This window comes from Pollicipes pollicipes, unplaced genomic scaffold (assembly GCF_011947565.3).
Source record: "Pollicipes pollicipes isolate AB1234 unplaced genomic scaffold, Ppol_2.1 Scaffold_7261;HRSCAF=8764_pilon_pilon_pilon, whole genome shotgun sequence".
Lineage (NCBI taxonomy): Eukaryota > Metazoa > Arthropoda > Thecostraca > Pollicipedomorpha > Pollicipedidae > Pollicipes > Pollicipes pollicipes.
In genome coordinates, this window is record NW_023597054.1 from 38136093 (window position 1) to 38153208 (window position 17116).

At 57.4% G+C, this 17116-nt stretch overlaps 1 protein-coding gene and 1 long non-coding RNA gene across 2 annotated transcripts; both read right to left on the reverse strand.

Moving 5' to 3' along the window:
• Positions 1-3037: 3037 nt before the first annotated feature.
• On the reverse strand, positions 3038-4376 carry LOC119113207 (uncharacterized). The gene is made up of 3 exons (XR_005095855.1): positions 4199-4376; positions 3848-4027; positions 3038-3233 (listed from the first exon to the last, which is right to left on the reverse strand). It is a non-coding gene; the product is annotated as an uncharacterized LOC119113207 (long non-coding RNA).
• Positions 4377-7116: 2740 nt separating this feature from the next.
• Positions 7117-16879, reverse strand: LOC119111384 (serine dehydratase-like). The gene is made up of 9 exons (XM_037235197.1): positions 16747-16879; positions 14372-14526; positions 13732-13877; positions 13154-13254; positions 12011-12135; positions 11599-11701; positions 7619-7743; positions 7262-7292; positions 7117-7168 (listed from the first exon to the last, which is right to left on the reverse strand). Exons 3-9 carry the CDS (start codon positions 13810-13812, stop codon positions 7117-7119), a joined length of 618 nt encoding a protein of 205 aa, XP_037091092.1. The 5' UTR covers positions 13813-13877; positions 14372-14526; positions 16747-16879.
• Between the last annotated feature and the right edge of the window lie 237 nt (positions 16880-17116).

Genomic DNA, 17116 nt, shown 5'->3' on the forward strand with positions numbered 1-17116 from the left:
TCCCAGTGGGGTCAGGTCTGGGCCAGGACCAGATTGTCCTACCTTAGGTCAGGTCTGGGTCGGCACCAGACCGTCCTCCCAGTGGGGTCAGGTCTGGACCGGGGCCAGACCGTCCTCCCGGTGGGGCTGGCGTGGGCTGGCACCAGACCGTCCTCCCAGTGGAGCCAGCCCGTTCGGTCGCCTCTCACGTTGCATTCCAGTCGGTCACATTCTAGTCAGTCTAGTCCACACGTGTGCGTCTGATGTACACAGGCCCGTCACCCTAGTCATGTGCAGCGCTTGTTGTAAGGGGACGTACATTTTTGACGATTTCCTGCCGGTCCCTGTTGTCTTTGTTATGATCTGCTCCAGTAGCTGTTCCTATCGTTTTAAGTCAAATGCCACGTAGGCGGTCTCTGCGTTTGTTGTGCGAGGGTGTCCTTCGCGATCGTTTGAAGCATTGCTTCCCTGTTCTGTTGGCCGTTCGGTGCTCGCTAGCCGTTTCAGCTCAGTTGATCTCAAGTGAAGTGCGTATCAGATTCGGTCGTGCAGTCACGTTTCCTTCAACGGTAATTGCTGCCATGTCACGCCTAAATGGGCCGAGTGAAATATATCTATCTCCGTCCATGTAGCTGTCACACAGCACGCTAGAACTATAAAAGACATGCTGTCCGTGGCATAGTCCCGGCGGCGTGCGTGCCAACAATGGACAGATCACAGGGAGCACCATGCTCACTCGCAAACAACCATTGTCCGGCGCACGTTATCACATCGCGCCTCACGGGATGCCAGGGACGCATGTCGTGACTGGCGGGGAGGCAGCGCTCCGACCCGGTGACCCACGGTGGTGCGTCTCTCTCTGACCTCTGACTGGCGGGGAGGCAGCGCTCCGACCCGGTGACCCACGGTGGTGCGTCTCTCTCTGACCTCTGACTGGCGGGGAGGCAGCGCTCCGACTCGGTGACCCACGGTGGTGCGTCTCTCTCTGACCTCTGACTGGCGGGGAGGCAGCGCTCCGACCCGGTGACCCACGGTGGTGCGTCTCTCTCTGACCTCTGACTGGCGGGGAGGCAGCGCTCCGACCCGGTGACCCACGGTGGTGCGTCTCTCTCTGACCTCTGACTGGCGGGGAGGCAGCGCTCCGACCCGGTGACCCACGGCGGTGCGTTTCTCTCTAACCTCTGACTGGTGGGGAGGCAGCGCTCCGACCCGGTGACCCGCGGCGGTGCGTCTCTGACCTCTGACATGCCATTTGACCTGCCCCGCCCGGTGGTCGTCCTACCGACCAGCGTGCCTGCCTAGGTCTAATGTACTGGCCCCAGCGTACAATTTGCTGACTGGTGGGCAGGCATGTGCCCTCCCGCTTCAGTTCCCTGTCCGCTGCATTCCACATCCTGGCAAAGCCGCCACAGCAAGCCTGATCAACGCTAACAGCAAACTTCCAAACTGTAAAATATCTGTCGCGAAATACAGGCCTGAACTGCTGTATAAGCGCCGGCCGAACCTGAGGCTGTCCGACGCTTCTGCCAGCCAGGGCTGTTGGGATGCGCTTTTGCACGCTTTGAATGCTTCATCGTCTGATCGCTGCATCGAACGAACTGGCGGGCCAGCCCCATCAAATACTGAGTCTGAGTTCACACCTGTCACGTGTCTGGTGATATAACAATATCGTCTTGTTGCGCGAGTAAATACATTTGCCTGATATCTGAACGGCCGAGCCCAGCGCAACGCGTCCCATTGGATTGAAGTTCTTCGTGTTTTTTTTCTTATTATTCTCATGGATGAGCCATCACTACGACGCTGAGGAATGGATATGACTTATATAGGTACGGTGATAATGTTTGAGAACGTTGCTTGCCGAGCGTTGATAAATCGGAACCCCGGTCATTTGATGTTTCCGCAACGTTCTCTGTCCTATAAGCGCGCTGCCGGACGTATTTCACACGAGCCACGGTACGAACAAAGCGTCCAGCAACACGCGCTGCGCTGCTCACTGGATCGTGAACCGCGGCTCCGCGCACTCCCAGCTGGCGAAGTCCACCACAAACAGCGGGTTGTCACAGACGCATGCGTCATCGCTGTACGAGGCCCCGACCGGACAGCCCTCCACGCACGCACCGCGCTCCTGGTCATAGACGAGGCCGGGGGGGCACTCCGGCGAGGTGACGGCCAGCGGCGGCGGCAGTGTGGACGGTGCGGCACTGCCGCCGGTCGTCGGACCGTCCAGATCACCTGGGCCGTCCGGCGCACCCGGTCCGTCCGGACCACCCGGACCATCCGGGCCGTACGGGTCGTCTCGACCACCCGGTCCGTCCGGACCATGCGGACCGTGCGGACCACCCGGACCGTACGGGTCGTCCGGACTGTCGTGGCCCGTCGGCCCGGGCGCGGGACCGGCGGTGGAGCTGGCAGCGGTGGTGGCAGCGGCAGTGGTTGTGGTGGTAGTCGTGGCGGCGGTGGCGGTGGTTGTGGTCCCCGGCGGAACGCTGGCGGTGGTGGTCGGCACCGGCTCAGAGGGCGCGGGTCGAGTTTTCCTGGGATCGGTGGTCGGCGCCGCCGTGGGCTCGGCTTCCGTAGGTGTCACGTCGGGCCAGCACGTAGCCGTCCCCAGCGGGTATCGGTGGTGCGGCTGAATCCGTCTCCAACGCCAGACGGGGCCGATAGGGCGCGGGTGTGCAGTCCCTGAAATAACCACGGGTGCCTCAGCCGGGCCAGCCGTAATTGCGATGAACGTGACGCGCACTATCCCTGCATCACATGTTGGATGCTTGGTAAACACCGTATTTCTTCAGCGAGCAGTCAGCGCGCCTTCGCGGATGTGTGTTGGCCGCTCATAAGTGAGCTGCACATTTCTAACCCGAGGTTTCAGCTTCTTTGAACAACCGACAATGCCAGATGAAATTACGGCAATAGCCATGTTTGAAATTCGACAAGACTGAAGCTGAGTTCAATAACGTTATTATGATGCGGACAGACAATCATAAGCAGAAAATCTTACTTCCAGCACAGCACTGCACGCGCACACCGCCCACTGCGCGCCCGGGAGTATCACCCTGTCGTACCGTGACGTCCCCGAATCCAGACGTGAGCTTCCGGGAGTCGACGACCTCCGTGACGACCACGCCGACTGGTGACGGAGACCGCGGACACGCCGTGACGGGGCCAGGCCTGGCTCGCGAGGCCGGCTTTGGCCCAGGCCCCGCCCCGGGAGGTGCCGGGCCAGAGGTGACCTCGGCGACGATAACCGTCCCCGCCTGGGAAGAGGCCACCGTCACATCACACCGTTTGTCTTCAGTTGGGAGGCGTTTTTACTCCCTCATCATGTAACAGCTCGTCATTTCAAGTCTGCGTTTTTGGTCCCACGAGACCAAATTCGCAAACGTCAGTTGGGTCCTGTCCCATCGCAAAGATCGATTGCAGCGGTCACGCCGCGCACCCCGCGACCGTCATCAGCACGGGCGGTAGCGGGGTGCGCGGCGGCCGGCCGCCCTATCGGCTGGCCCTCGGCTCCCGGTCATGACCCGGGAGCCGGGTCCTGACCTGACTCGGGAGCCGGGTCCTGACCTGACCCGGGGGCCGGGTCCTGACCTGACCCGGAAGCCGGGTCCTGACCTGACCCGGGAGCCGGGTCCTGACCTGACTCGAGAGCCGGGTCCTGACCTGACCCGGGGGCTGGGTCCCGACCTGACCCGGGAGCCGGGTCCTGACCTGACCCGGTAGCCGGGTTCTGACCTGACCCGAGAGCCGGGTCCTGACCTGACTCGGGAGCCAGGTCCTAACCTGACCCGAGAGCCGGGTCCTGACCTGACCCGGGAGCCGGGTCCTGACCTGACCCGGGAGCGGGCCAGCAGTATCCGCCGGTTCGCACCTGCTGTCGCCCACGCCGTTGGAGTGTTGACCGGCGGCCGCCTCCACAGCCGCAGCTGCCGGGGAGGCGGCCGATGCAGGCCCCAGCCGGGAGGCAGCCAGCGCCGTGACCCGGTCAGCTGGCTGTGACCCGGCCAGATCGGCCCTGCGAGCGCGGCCCGCCTGGCAGTCCTAGGCACGGCTGAGGGGCAGACGAAGGGCGGCCAATCAACGGGCCGCGCTGAGCGGCAAACGAGACATGGCGAAAACATAGCAAAAGACACAACGTGCCCTGTCCACAGGCCGCACACTCGACCGTTCCTCCGCACGTCGCCAACCAGGCGGTTATCGACGATCGACAGTCTAAACCCACCTGCTCGCGCGACGATGGCCGCCAGCGACGCCACGCAGGCGAGGTACACCACCGACCTCATCCCCAGGCCGTAGTGCGGTGTCGCGGATATGTGATCTTGCGCCGGGTCCGTCTGCTGACCCGCCGTGTACGTCTGAAGGCGAGCCGGCCGGATCGGCTAGGCGCACTGCCGCCGGCGGCCCGCGGAGGTGCTGACTATATAGGCCGGGCGGAAGCGGTGGTTCGCGGACGCGCCGGACCGATACGCGCCGTGAGCCATATCCGACGCGCTGTCTCAGATCCGGTCCATCTTCCGGCCCATCCTCGCAGCTGTCGTCCATGCAGCGGCGGCCTCCGTCAGCGGTGCGGACTCTGACTGTGCTTACCTGCGTTGCCGGATAATGAGGCCTGCTAATGGGGCCTCGAGCTTCATGTGCCAAAAATTGGTTGGGACCGATTTTACAGTGTGAAGCGTTCGGGACATTGAAATGCGTCGCAGGTAATTCAACCAATCGCTGACTTCCACAGACAACCACGCTGAAGCACAGCTGAAAACATCAAGTCTCATTAAGAAAGTAGAAATGAGCGAATCTCGTGTAAGAGTGTATCTTTGTTCACCGTCAGTTCTGACAACGGGCGCCCCAGACCTACGCCACTGACCTTTACCCCAGCGGCCCGGGCGAGCCCGGCCCGGCCCGGCCTGCAGCTGGATGTTCGCGCGGTATTGCCGCGAAGCGCGGCGTGCACAGCGACGACGGGTCCACCAGGTGGGAGTGTCTTTTTGCCCAGCCTGAAAATTTAGGAGGCCTCTGAGAGCTGGGATAGATCTGGTGTTCCCAGTCGCTTGTTCGGGAGCCTTACATAGACTTTTTATATTTTGGTTCCGGATATAAGTCGGCGATATAAAAGGCGGCCGTCTCCAGCACGCTGCTGGGGCAGGACCTGTTTTGAGTTCGGCATAGTTAGAACATATGTATCAGTTTATTGGCGTATCTATATGCCTTTTAGCACATTATGGGGGTAGGTTGGGCCATTTTTCACTATTCAACCCCGAACTGACTTTGTGAAACCACTCCCCTGGTGAGCACGATGGATGTCAACACCGGACCGGCGCTTTCCGCCACCGCACGAACACCGCACGCGAAGGCGGACGCTGCCGCCTCCCGCCGCCGGTGTCATCAGCCTTCTGGTCGGGTCACCCAGAGGTGCAGCAAAACATCCGCTCTGTTGCCGGCAGACGTGGCTCGGCCGCTGGTTAGCCACGAACGTAGATGGTCGGTTCCAGCCCCCGATCCGAGTCTCTTCACATTGTGTGCAGATTCTGCCATTACATAAACTCCGTAGAATATTCTCTTCGTGACAGACCACTGAAACTAGAACCGCATCGCTGTTGCCCCACTCATGCCATATGGTTGCAGTCTCAATTCCGCCCAGCCATGAGTCAATGGTCAGCTCGTACGTTAGCGAGCTTTACGCTCGAATAACGTTACAAGTGAGAACATTCTCCTCCGCGTTGCTCGCATCGTAATTTGTTCTCCTGAATGCCGTTTCTTGTTTCCCTTGCCATGCTTTTCAGTTCTCGCTACACTGTAAATTATAATAACCTTCGATTTGTGCTGTAATAAGGACACAAAGACGCATGTTTGTTCTATCGCACAGCGCTGTTTGTTTCCCTCGTGCTTCTCCCGTTTTTGTTTGTGGTTTTTTTTTCCTTGCGCCGATGAAAGGGTGAGTTGTGGATCTTTAATATTTTCGGCAAACCTCTGCTTTGACCTGCGCAATGGCATGCTGTCTGTTTCACATAAAACAATTGAACGCTTACATATCTCTACGCACGCAGACTTGGCCCCGCTGATTTGAGCTCTTCCAAGCCACCGTGCCCAGCTGCGTGCACGGGCGGACGCGCCAGGACCTGGCGCCGCGTCTGACCGCACCAGACCGGCAGCCGCAGCGGCCGGTGGCGGGTTCTCTGGCGCCGCGTCTGACCGACATCCCGCACCACGGGCCCGCAGCTGCAGCGACCGGTGGTGGGTCCTCCGGCCTCCGCCGCTGCAGCTCGTGCCGCTGACGTGTTCGTCAGAACTAGAAGTCGGCCCCCTCCCTTTGACCCCCGTTCCCGGGACTGGCGGCCATCGTGACGCACCAGTCCACCGCACCGCGCCTGGCACGTAACCAGTAGGCCCGCCGGCTATGCGCCGCCGCCTCCGTCCCGTCCGGTCCGCGTCACCGACAGTCGCCTGGCTATCATCTGAAAGTGTGTCCGAGAAGGCATCTGCTTTCACAAAGTACACATCGAGGTGTTCCTTGCGGTCCCATGTATTTCAACCACACTTGCTGAAGTATTGCGCATAATTCCGTCATCTGGCCACTGTCCGTGATCTGGCCACCGCACGCCATCTGTCAATCTGGCCACCACACATTGCGACAATGCCCTTCGCCCGTCATTATGCCATGGTCTCTAGCGTCATTCTAACATGGCGTGAGCCAGTCACGCATGGCCGGGGCCACCGCCCTGACCCGGTGGCCCGTCTCCATCCGGCTCTCTGTGACCCATCCCGCCTACAGAGCACCCGACCGAGCAGCCAGTGGCCCCTGGTCAGCTGTCCACCCCCGCCTCTCCAGGTCTAATGTTTTGTCCCCTAAGCTACACATTGCTAGCCGGCCGGCTGGCACGTTGGCTACCCGCTTTAGTTCCCTGACTGGCTGCGGTCTACACCAGAAACTGCAGCATATACATCACATAGATGGTCCAACACCACCGATCGTTCTAAAACTACAGCTAATGTAGCAATATACCGAAATCATTCTCTCCAAATCAACAGCGTGCATTAACTACTAGACGAGCACCACTCAGAGCGCTGGTGTCTCTTCCCGCTAACCCCTGCCTGGTGCCCGCCCGGGTCAGGCGGTACAAGCTGCAGGCGTACGCCGTACAGCGGTCAGGCGGCCGTGAGCGTCTGCCAGTGGAGCAGCATGTCGGGCGTGACGCCGCTGCCGCCGCACAGCACCACCAGCAGCGGGCCGGGCCGGCGCGCGGCCGCCGCCGGCAGCCGGGCCGAGTAGATGGCGGCCAGCGCCGCGCCGCAGGCCGGCTCCACCAGCAGCCGGTGATCGGCTGGCGACAGGCGCGGCCAGCGGTCAGCACAGCACACAGAAGCCAACAACAGCAGGCAGACCAGCACGGGGTCGCGAGCGTCTGGTGTCTGGTGATCCGACTGACCTGGCTCTGGTGACATCCTCCCTACAAATGACCGTTGCACCACTTCAAAAGACCGTCGCTTACAGACGCCGACAGCGCAGCCTACCGTGATTGCTAGTGACACCGCACACACCACGCTCTCTGCGTCTGATGTTCACACATGAACAGCTGGGCATGGCCACCTGCCGGAGGGTGGCGGCAGACTGGCCCGGCAGCGGCCGCGAGCGGCCCAGCCTACTGACCTGCCAGACGAGCGCAGGCGTCCACCGCCTGCCGATCGGTCACCACCCCGCTGAGCACCGGCCGCCGCCGGGACCACTCCAGCAGCCGGTCCGACACCTGCAGCGCTCCCAGTGACTTGGCCAGGCTGCGGCACAGACCGACCCGGCACCGTCACCGACGCGGCCGCGGCGGCCGGTCACACCCCAGCTAGCCACCTGGACACGTGTCTGGACCCCGCCCAAAACACGCCACATTCCGGAACAGTACCTAACATACGGACTCATGTCTTGCATGTGTTTTAAGAAGCAATTACACGATCATCAAACAAATGAAAAACGCAACTAAACACAGGCGATCGTGCCCCGGGCGTGGTTGCTGGCAGGGGAACTGCACGTGTCGGAGTAGATCTGACCGTAACACAGGCCAGCGCGGGTCTGACCGTGATACAGGCGAGCGTGGGTCTGACTGTGGCACAGGCGAGCGCGGGTCTGACTGTGACACAGGCGAGCGCGGGTCCGACAGTGACGTAGGCGAGCGCGGGTCTGGCTGTGACACAGGCGGGCGCGGGACCGACAGTGACGTAGGCGAGCGCGGGTCTGACTGTGACACAGGCGGGCGCGGGTTCGACTGTGACACAGGCGAGCGCGGGTATGACTGTGACACAGGCGAACGCGGGTCTGACTGCGGCACAGGCGAGCGCGGGTTCGACAGTGGCGCAGATGAGCGCGGGTCTAACTATGACAGAGGCGAGTGAGGGTCTGACCGTGACACAGGCGAGCGTGGGTCTGACTGTGGCACAGGCGAGCGCCAGTTCGACAGTGGCACAGGCGAGCGCGGGTCTGACTGTGGCACAGGCGAGCGCGGGTCTGACAGTGACACAGGCGAGCGCCAGTTCGACAGTGACACAGGCGAGCGCGGGTCTGACTGTGGCACAGGCGAGCGCCAGTTCGACAGTGGCACAGGCGAGCGGGGGTCTGACTGTGGCACAGGCGAGCGCGGACCTGACAGTGACACAGGCGAGCGCGGACCTGACAGTGACACAGGCGAGCGCCAGTTCGACAGTGACACAGGCGAGCGCGGGTCTGACTGTGACACAGGCAAGCGTGGGTCTGGCTGTACCACAGGCGAGCGCGGGTTCGACAGTGACACAGGCGAGCGCCAGTTCGACAGTGACACAGGCGAGCGCGGGTCTGACTGTGACACAGGCAAGCGTGGGTCTGACTGTGCCACAGGCGAGCGCGGGTTCGACAGTGACACAGGCGATCGCGGGTCTGACTGTGCCACAGGCAACCGCGGGTCCAACAATGACACAGGCGAGCGCGGGTCCGACAGCGACACAGGCCAGCGCCCGGTGCGGGTCTGACCTGGACACAGGTCAGCGCCCGGTGCGCGTCTGACCTGGACACAGGCCAGCGCCCGGTGCGCGTCTGACCGAGAGGCCCAAATGAGTCAGAGGAGCCGTCCATGCAACAACGTGCACCGCACCAGACCCCGACGGCCTGGCACGGCGTGGAACGGGGCCCGCGGTCACCGCACGGCACGCGCCGTCTCTCCACCGCAAGCCCCCCCCCCCCCCGTCCCCATCCGGAGCCCAGACTGGGTGAGGGATGAATCTCGAGCCAGCAGGGCGCCATCCCGTGACCCCAGTCAGGGTGTGGCGTCACCAGTCAGACAATGTGACGTCACCAGATGAGCGTTTCGATCCGCCCGACTAGAACGTTCAGTAAGCTAAGCAACAGAAAATTTACGTCATGGAGCAGCCCAGCGCGGCAGCGGAAGCGTAACCTTCGAAGACAGCCCATGTCGGGCTCAGGCTGTGACATGGCTCCTGATCGCTAATGTGACCTCTGAGGTCGCTGACGCTCCGTAGAAGGGTAGGCAACGGCGCGCGTCATGATGAATACAAAAGGCAGCGATGTACCGCATAGCTGCGTCATGTAACAAACCGGTACTGTATTTGTGTGGCAGCACGGATCAACGGAGCGTCACAAAATGTCTTGCGAGGAGAGAAGAGCGGACCGATTCCCCCAAAACATTAAGAATTGCTATGTTTAGCGGGTTTGATAGCTTTTGGGGGCTTTGGCTCAAATACTGAAGGGGTCAAGACAAGCCTTGTGAAGGGCCTTCCAGACAGATACAAAGCTCCAGCCGTGGCGGCATGGCTCCAGCGGTACCCCTATTGAGTAAAAATGGCACGGCGCGGGCAGTGCATCAAAACCAGGTCGGCTCTGGTTTTGCAGGCTGAGATGGCGGCAGCTGGTTTTTGTCCCCGCATCGGAGCTCAATGCCGCCATCTGTTGTTTTGGTGACACCCGCGTCGCCGGACAGCGTGTGTTTTGGCCGGAGGTGGTGACGAGCGGCGACGGGGGACACGTGATCGGGGTCGGAGCCCGCCAGTCGCGGTCGCTGTCGGGACGGGGGGGGGGGGAGGGGGGGGGGGGCACATGGCCGCGTGCAGAGCCCCACCAGTGACAGTCGGGGGCGTGGTGAGTGGCACCCCTGTGGTGTGTCCTCCTTCCAACCCCACGAGACGCACAGCTCTCTCTCATCGTGATCGAATGCTGTACATAACACCCTCTTGCGTGAACCCTTTTGTACGAAGGCATGTACGGAAATATTACTGCATCTCCATACCCTTTCTCCTCTTTATTAGGTATACAGCTATCAGTGCTGTGTTAAATAGAGCATTAAGTATGACAACTCACAACGAAAATCAAGTTGCCATTGTTTTACATTCGCTCTGGAGCTTTACATTCATTCCTCGGGGCCAACGAATTCAGGGACAATGACCAGTTCACCGATCCATACTAGCGACATCGCTCTGGTTCTAACAGTATTCAATATCTGACTTATGTCTCATCCCAGGCGTTCTCATCCATCTCATCTGCTATACGGCCTTGATTTCTGACGCCGTCTGGTGGCTGCCTCTAAAATGCGGACATGAGCACATCTGGTTTTGATATTAAGGAGGGTGCATTTTGATGGGAACTTACAAGTTTGACAAATGAGAACAACATGAACACAACATACAGATAATACAGAGCCAATTCACTATTTGTTAACATAAGACAACAGGGGCACTGGAAGTTCTCCCAGTTTAGTTTATCCCGGAATAATAATTACATTGCTTCAGCTGTCTACTACCCCACTATACATGTTGGAAAACGCTCTTCAACTAACAGTAACGCCTCATTAGTTGTAGTGGTGGTATCGGACACGCCGACTGCTTTACGTGCCTGCGGAGGATGATTTTTAACTGCTTGTTGAAAGCAAAAGTATGTAGGTCATTCAGGTGACCAACGTCCTCGAAGGGACCAGTGGGAACCAGGACCCAGGGTTTGGTGTTGTTGAATGGGCCAAAGGCGACCAGGATCCATGGTTTTGCTTGCCGAAAGAATCAGCGAGAACCAGGATCTGCGGTCCTGTCTCATCATAAGAACCAGAAGGAAACAGGGTCATGAGTTTGGCTTTGTCCACAGAACCAGAGAAAACCATGATCCAGGGTCTTGGTGTGTCAAAAGAGCATCAAGAATCTGAATCCCTAGCTTTTTTTCTTAAAGGAACAAGTGGAAACCAGGATCCAGTGTTGTTTTGTCAAAGCAGCCTGCGGGAACCTTCAACCGCAGCCTACAATACGTGGACACTTTCGTAAAGACGGCTTATAAGTCATCCAGTCATATCCTTCTCTACAACACCCGCCTGGCCTCACGAGCCCCACCGATAACCAACAAGACCTGCTCTACCGCAGTAGCCAGCTTTCCAACCAACCCGTTTGAAACATGACTTCTTGATCTCAGCAGCAGTTGTTTTTTCAGTTAAAAACTCAACACACAGGCGAACTATTCCCTCCAAGTAACCGGCAATAGCATATCGCGATAGCCGCTTATGACGTCACCGGCGCTCTAGAACGAATGCCGCTAGTCCGACGGAGCGAGGGCGCGAGCGCGGGGTCCGGCCAAACCTTCCATAGCCTGGTGCAGCTGGCGGCGGCCAGACTCACCTGGTGATACCACTCAAGACCACCGGCTTCCCGGCCTCCAGCGCTTTGCTGAAGCAATCGGCGCCCTCCGTCTCCATCGCGACCACGGGTACGTCGGACCAGCCTGGACACAGAGAGTTATGACCGACAGTGAGACAGGCCAGCGGACAGAAGGGCGGTGAAGAATACGATGGGTCAGAGACACATTGCTGATGCCTGCCATATGGTAATGATAGATCCGAATTCAATGACACGTGCCTTTGCAAACTGCAAGAAACGTCAATCTCCGATGACAAGGCGTGGTTCAGGAAATGAACAGCCAAATGGCCTCGCTAGCGTAGGCTGGACGACGACACATTCAGCTGTGGACTGTGTCTGTCGCGAAACACGCGGGACTTTAACTGGTGGATGGTCATGAGACCACGCGACGCACCGACCCTCTCGAGTCCCTCAATAACGCCGTTGGCCAGTCCGCCGCCGCCGACCGACAGGATGACGGCGGCGGGCGGCGCGGCCAGCTGACGGTGCAGCTCATCCACCAGCGTCGAGTGGCCCCTCCTGTCGGCGGCAGGGCGAGAGGGTCAGCGCTCCGCCACACGGCCGGGGCGCTCCGGCCGCGCCGCAGCGCTCGGTCGGCCCAACCTGGTCAGAAGTCTGCCCGCGCACAGCCGGGCACCGGCCTGACTGCACAGCCGGGCACCGGCCCGCTCGGACCTGATGCATCCCATCCCCCCACCAGACCAACTTACGCAACGGGGCACCTGCTGTCCGGACCTGCTGCATCCTACAACCCCACACCACTTCTACGCAGCGGGGCACCGGCCCGCCCAGGCCTGATGCATCCCACGCCCCCCCCCCCCCCCTCCCCAGACCACCTCTACGGCAAAGGGATCACAAGCGCAAGGTCGTACCGACCCCGCCCCGCCGACACATGGCAGGTCGAGTCCTCGGCGTCCCGACCACCCTCCCCGCCGACACATCGCAGGTCGAGTCCTCGGCGTCCAGACCACCCTCCCCGCCGACACATCGCAGGTCGAGTCCTCGGCGTCCAGACCACCCTCCCCCGCCGACACATCGCAGGTCGAGTCCTCGGCGTCCAGACCACCCTCCCCGCCGACACATCGCAGGTCGAGTCCTCGGCGTCCAGACCACCCTCCCCGCCGACACATGGCAGGTCGAGTCCCCAGCATCCAGACCACCCTCCCCCGTCGACACATCGCAGGTCGAATCCCCGGCGTCCCGACCACCCTCCCCCGTCGACACATCGCAGGTCGAGTCCTCGGCGTCCAGACCACCCTCCCGCCGACACATCGCAGGTCGAGTCCTCGGCGTCAGACCACCTCCCCCGACACATCGCAGGTCGAGTCCCCAGCGTCCAGACCACCCTCCCCCGTCGACACATCGCAGGTCGAGTCCCCGGCGTCCCGACCACCCTCCCCCGCAGACCGGAGCGCGGGTATCCAGCGGCTGATGTTTCCTAACATAAGGCTACCATAGGGGTCCGATGCCACGTATTCCACAGCCGCCCCGCCGCCCACCAGAGGGCTCGCCGCCACACCATGTGGGGCGCTCTCACCAGATGGACGGGTGCTCGTAGGGGTGGACGAACCAGCAGCCGGGACGCTGGGCGCGTTCAACGGCTACCTCGTTCGCCTCGTTCCAGTTCTTGCCGACTATCTGGAAAGGTGACGTCCAGTGAGCCAAAAATTCCCCAGTTTGTCATCAATGAAAGATTATCAAACCAGATGCCACCACAACAAGTCATGGAAAGGACTTACATTATCTCTTTGCTATGTACGACCTAAAAGAGACATTTCCAATTTTCGGATAGTTTTGGAATCATCTTAACGGATGCTAGTGTTAATTTTTTCCCATACAATATTTATATCCACACCACAAGGCAAAGGTCTCGTCCACAGCAAAGTGAAACCGTCAACCATGGAGGACACACCTCATGCCAGTTAGCTGGACAATGTTCTACACAGAGTTCCAGAGAACTTCATCAGCTGGGAGGCGAATTATTCCCGCCGTGAGTTCAGGAGTTCTAATGCTCCCCATGCCAGAGGCCCCTGATATTCCAGATCAGGCAGTCTCTTATCCCAAGATCAGGTCAGGAGGCTTCTGACCTGCGATGTCAGGGGATTCTGACCTGACCTGCACGTCGGCGCCTTCGTTCCGCAGTTTGTCCACCAGCAGGGCTGGTGTGGAGTGGGGCGTGTACACAGTGCAAGCCATGCCGAGTGTGCGCGCCGCGTACGCCGCGGCCAGGCCGGCGTTACCGCCCGACGAGGAGATGATCTCTGAGCAGCCAGCGGCCCGAGCCTGTCAGCCAGCACCACATTCACTGGGGTACAGCTAGCAGCATGACCCATAGAGGGATGGCCAACTGAGAAGCAGGCAGGACTGGGTGGAAACAAGACACAAATTTCATGGAGATGAACAGATGGCCTCCCAGATAACAGAGACCGGGACAGAGTGTCCAGGAAGCTAGTTTTTCCAGGTTTGGTATTGCTTCAGATACATACTCTAAAATGCAAACTAAAACACCACAATTACACACCACCAAAATTTAAAGCATTTTCAGCTTTACAGAGACAAAGGCATCACTTTGCCTCATTTCACAGGCAGGTGATCCAAACATGCACACAAGAGATGCACAGTTCATGAATACCTTCATCTCCTTTTGATTCCACTTCATATTGGCTAATGGAAAGTGTTTTAACACCACACCAATCGAACTTTATTCTTTGCTACCAATTACCTATGGTGTTTTAGATGGATAACAGAACATTACCTCCTCACACAGACAGCCAATGCCTCTGAGCTTGAATGAGCCAGAAGGTTGCAGATTCTCCAGTTTCAGATAGACATGCCTCCCAGCCAGTCTTGTCAGAGAAGGTGACAACAGTGCTGGTGTTTCAATATGAAGAGGACTCATGTTATCTGGTCCTGAAATTCCAGCACAAGTGAGTGCCTATTCACGAGGGAGGGCAGCAAGTACTACATGCTATGTGCACTATATGCCAAGCTATCACAGCCCAAAGGCACAGGAACCAATTCCAAACACAGTATAAATCATGAAAGCTTACCCAACTCGGTGTAGGTGTACTTTCCTACCTAACGTTAGACAAAATCATTGCACACCATTCGTCGTGTTTAAGGCGGCACATATCGAAAATAATCTCAAAACAGGTAGAATCATGCCCCTACCTTCGAATTTCAATAACTACGATGGCGAGTTCCCGAGCGCCGCCCGCACCGCACCGCCTGGACTCCCCAGCGCCGTTTCTGCGTTGCCGTTGCGTAAATACAATATTTCTGCTTACCAAGAACTATACAAAATGTACGGGACCAAGGTAGACCAATTGTCGTGTTTAAGGCGGAACATATCGTAAATAATCTCAAAACAAGTAAAATCATGCTCCTACCCTCGAATTTTAATAAATACGATAGCGAGCTCCCGAGCGACGCACGCATCGCACCGCACCACCTCGACTCCAAAGCACCGTTTCTGCGTTGTTGCGTAAGTACGATATTCCTGCTTATCAAGAGCCATAAAAATAATCAAAATCGCTTCTTATAGCGTTTAGGTACGTTTACGAAACACACAGGTCAGAATAGTCCAGAACCTAACCTAACCTAACCTAACCTAACCTAACCTAACCTAACCTAACCTAACCTAACCTAACCTAACCTAACCTAACCTAACCTAACCTAACCTAACCTAACCTAACCTAACCTAACCTAACCTAACCTAACCTAACCTCACCTAACCTAACCTAACCTAACCTAACCTAACCTAACCTAACCTAACCTAACCTAACCTAACCTAACCTAACCTAACTGAGAATAGACCAGAACCTAAGCTAAGCTAAGCTAAGCTAAGCTAAGCTAACCTAACCTAACCTAACCTAACCTAACCTAACCTAAACTAACCTAACTAACCCAACCCAACCCAACCCAACCCAACCAACCCAACCTAACCTAACCTAACCTAACCTAACCTAACTGAGAATAGACCAGAACCTAAGCTAACCTAACCTAACCTAACCTAACCCAACCCAACCCAACCCAACCCAACCCAACCCAACCCAACCCAACCCAACCCAACCCAACCCAACCCAACCCAATGAACCAAACCAAACCAAACTGAACTGAGCCAAACCTAACCTATCCTAACCTAACCCAACCTAACCTAACCTAACCTCCCCACCCTATGTCCCCCTCAACCCAGCATCCCATTGGTGTCCATGTTCCATGCCATATGTAGGTGCCGTATAGTGAGCTTTTATTTAGCCGCCATGTTCTCATTTTGCTTTACATTCCCCACCCAATCCCCCTGCAACCCATCGTCCCCTTGGTGTTGAGGATCAATTTTAAATGATTCTTGTTACCTTGGCCCCCTACATTTTTATGGTTCTTGATGCTGCTTGATACGCAGTAATGTTGTGACCTCGCGCAGTAATGGTGCTGGTGTCGTGGCTGCTGTGTGTGTGGCGCCCGGGAGCTCGCCATCGTAATTATAAAAAAATTTGAAGGTAAGAGCATGAATCTACCTGTTCTGTGATTATTTATGATATGTCCTGCCTTAAACACGACAAATGGTGTACAATGATTTTTTCTAACGTTAGGTAGGAAAGTACACCCTGACCCCCAACTCCCATCAATAAAAAATACATGACCTGCACCAGCCTCATGCATGGCCTTAGTGTGCTTAGCCCTTATGTTGTGTGCACAAAATTCAGACCTCATCAAGTCAGAAAAAAATTATCTGATTAATTAACATGACTTTTATAGCATTTTCCCCAATATCAGTTTCCAAAACATGGACTCCCTTATGCCCCAAACTTTGTGGTGAACATGTCCCAAACTAACCACTCATATTTACTGCATACATGCACTGAAATTTTTGTTGTGATGTTCATGGTACACCTATGATGCTCTGCAGTTATAATTTCATTAGAATAATTACGGAACATTATGGCAGCATACAGCAATGGGCTTATCAAAATTAAAACAACATATGAAACACCATAAGACTTTATCTGTCTACGGTCCAATAGCATGGAGCAAATAACATTGCATGGTTGCATAGAGGCCGCCCTGCACCGGTGGTCCATCATATTCAGCACCTGACTCCTTTCAGTTGATCTTACCCATGCATCTTACCTGTAGCCAGTACCTTGATCAGCGGTTACCAATTCAGAACCGCGTTTACAGTACGATTGGTGAGCAAGACTAAGTAACACGCAACTTAGAAGCTACGTGACCCAACTCCCTGTAAACATGCAGCCTGTCTGTAGGCTGCGGACAAAACACGTGAAGCTTGTTCCCGCAGATGCGCGCCGATCACAAGATCGCAGAGCGCAGGGATACGGCACATATGCGTCGTAGATGGTTGAATCTTAGGCTGCCAGATTTATGGCCATATGCAAGAGTTTATGATCTGGTCGCCGTTTTCTAGCATTGAAGCAGCGCGTTCAGCGCAGCAATGCAGCCTTGCAGAGATGCGACTTCGTGAGACCGGGTGGAGTGCGGG

Bases quoted from the DNA above. Each gene is read 5' to 3' on its own strand.
- LOC119111384 (XM_037235197.1), bottom strand. From the start codon at position 13,812: ATGGCTTGCACTGTGTACACGCCCCACTCCACACCAGCCCTGCTGGTG. The intron at 11,702-12,010 runs GTGCGTCGCGTG...CTCTGTGTCCAG, and splicing joins TGAGGGACTCGAGAGGGTCG to GCTGGTCCGACGTACCCGTG. The intron at 7,293-7,618 runs GTCAGTAGGCTG...GCCTGTCGCCAG, and splicing joins CGCCTGCGCTCGTCTGGCAG to CCGATCACCGGCTGCTGGTG.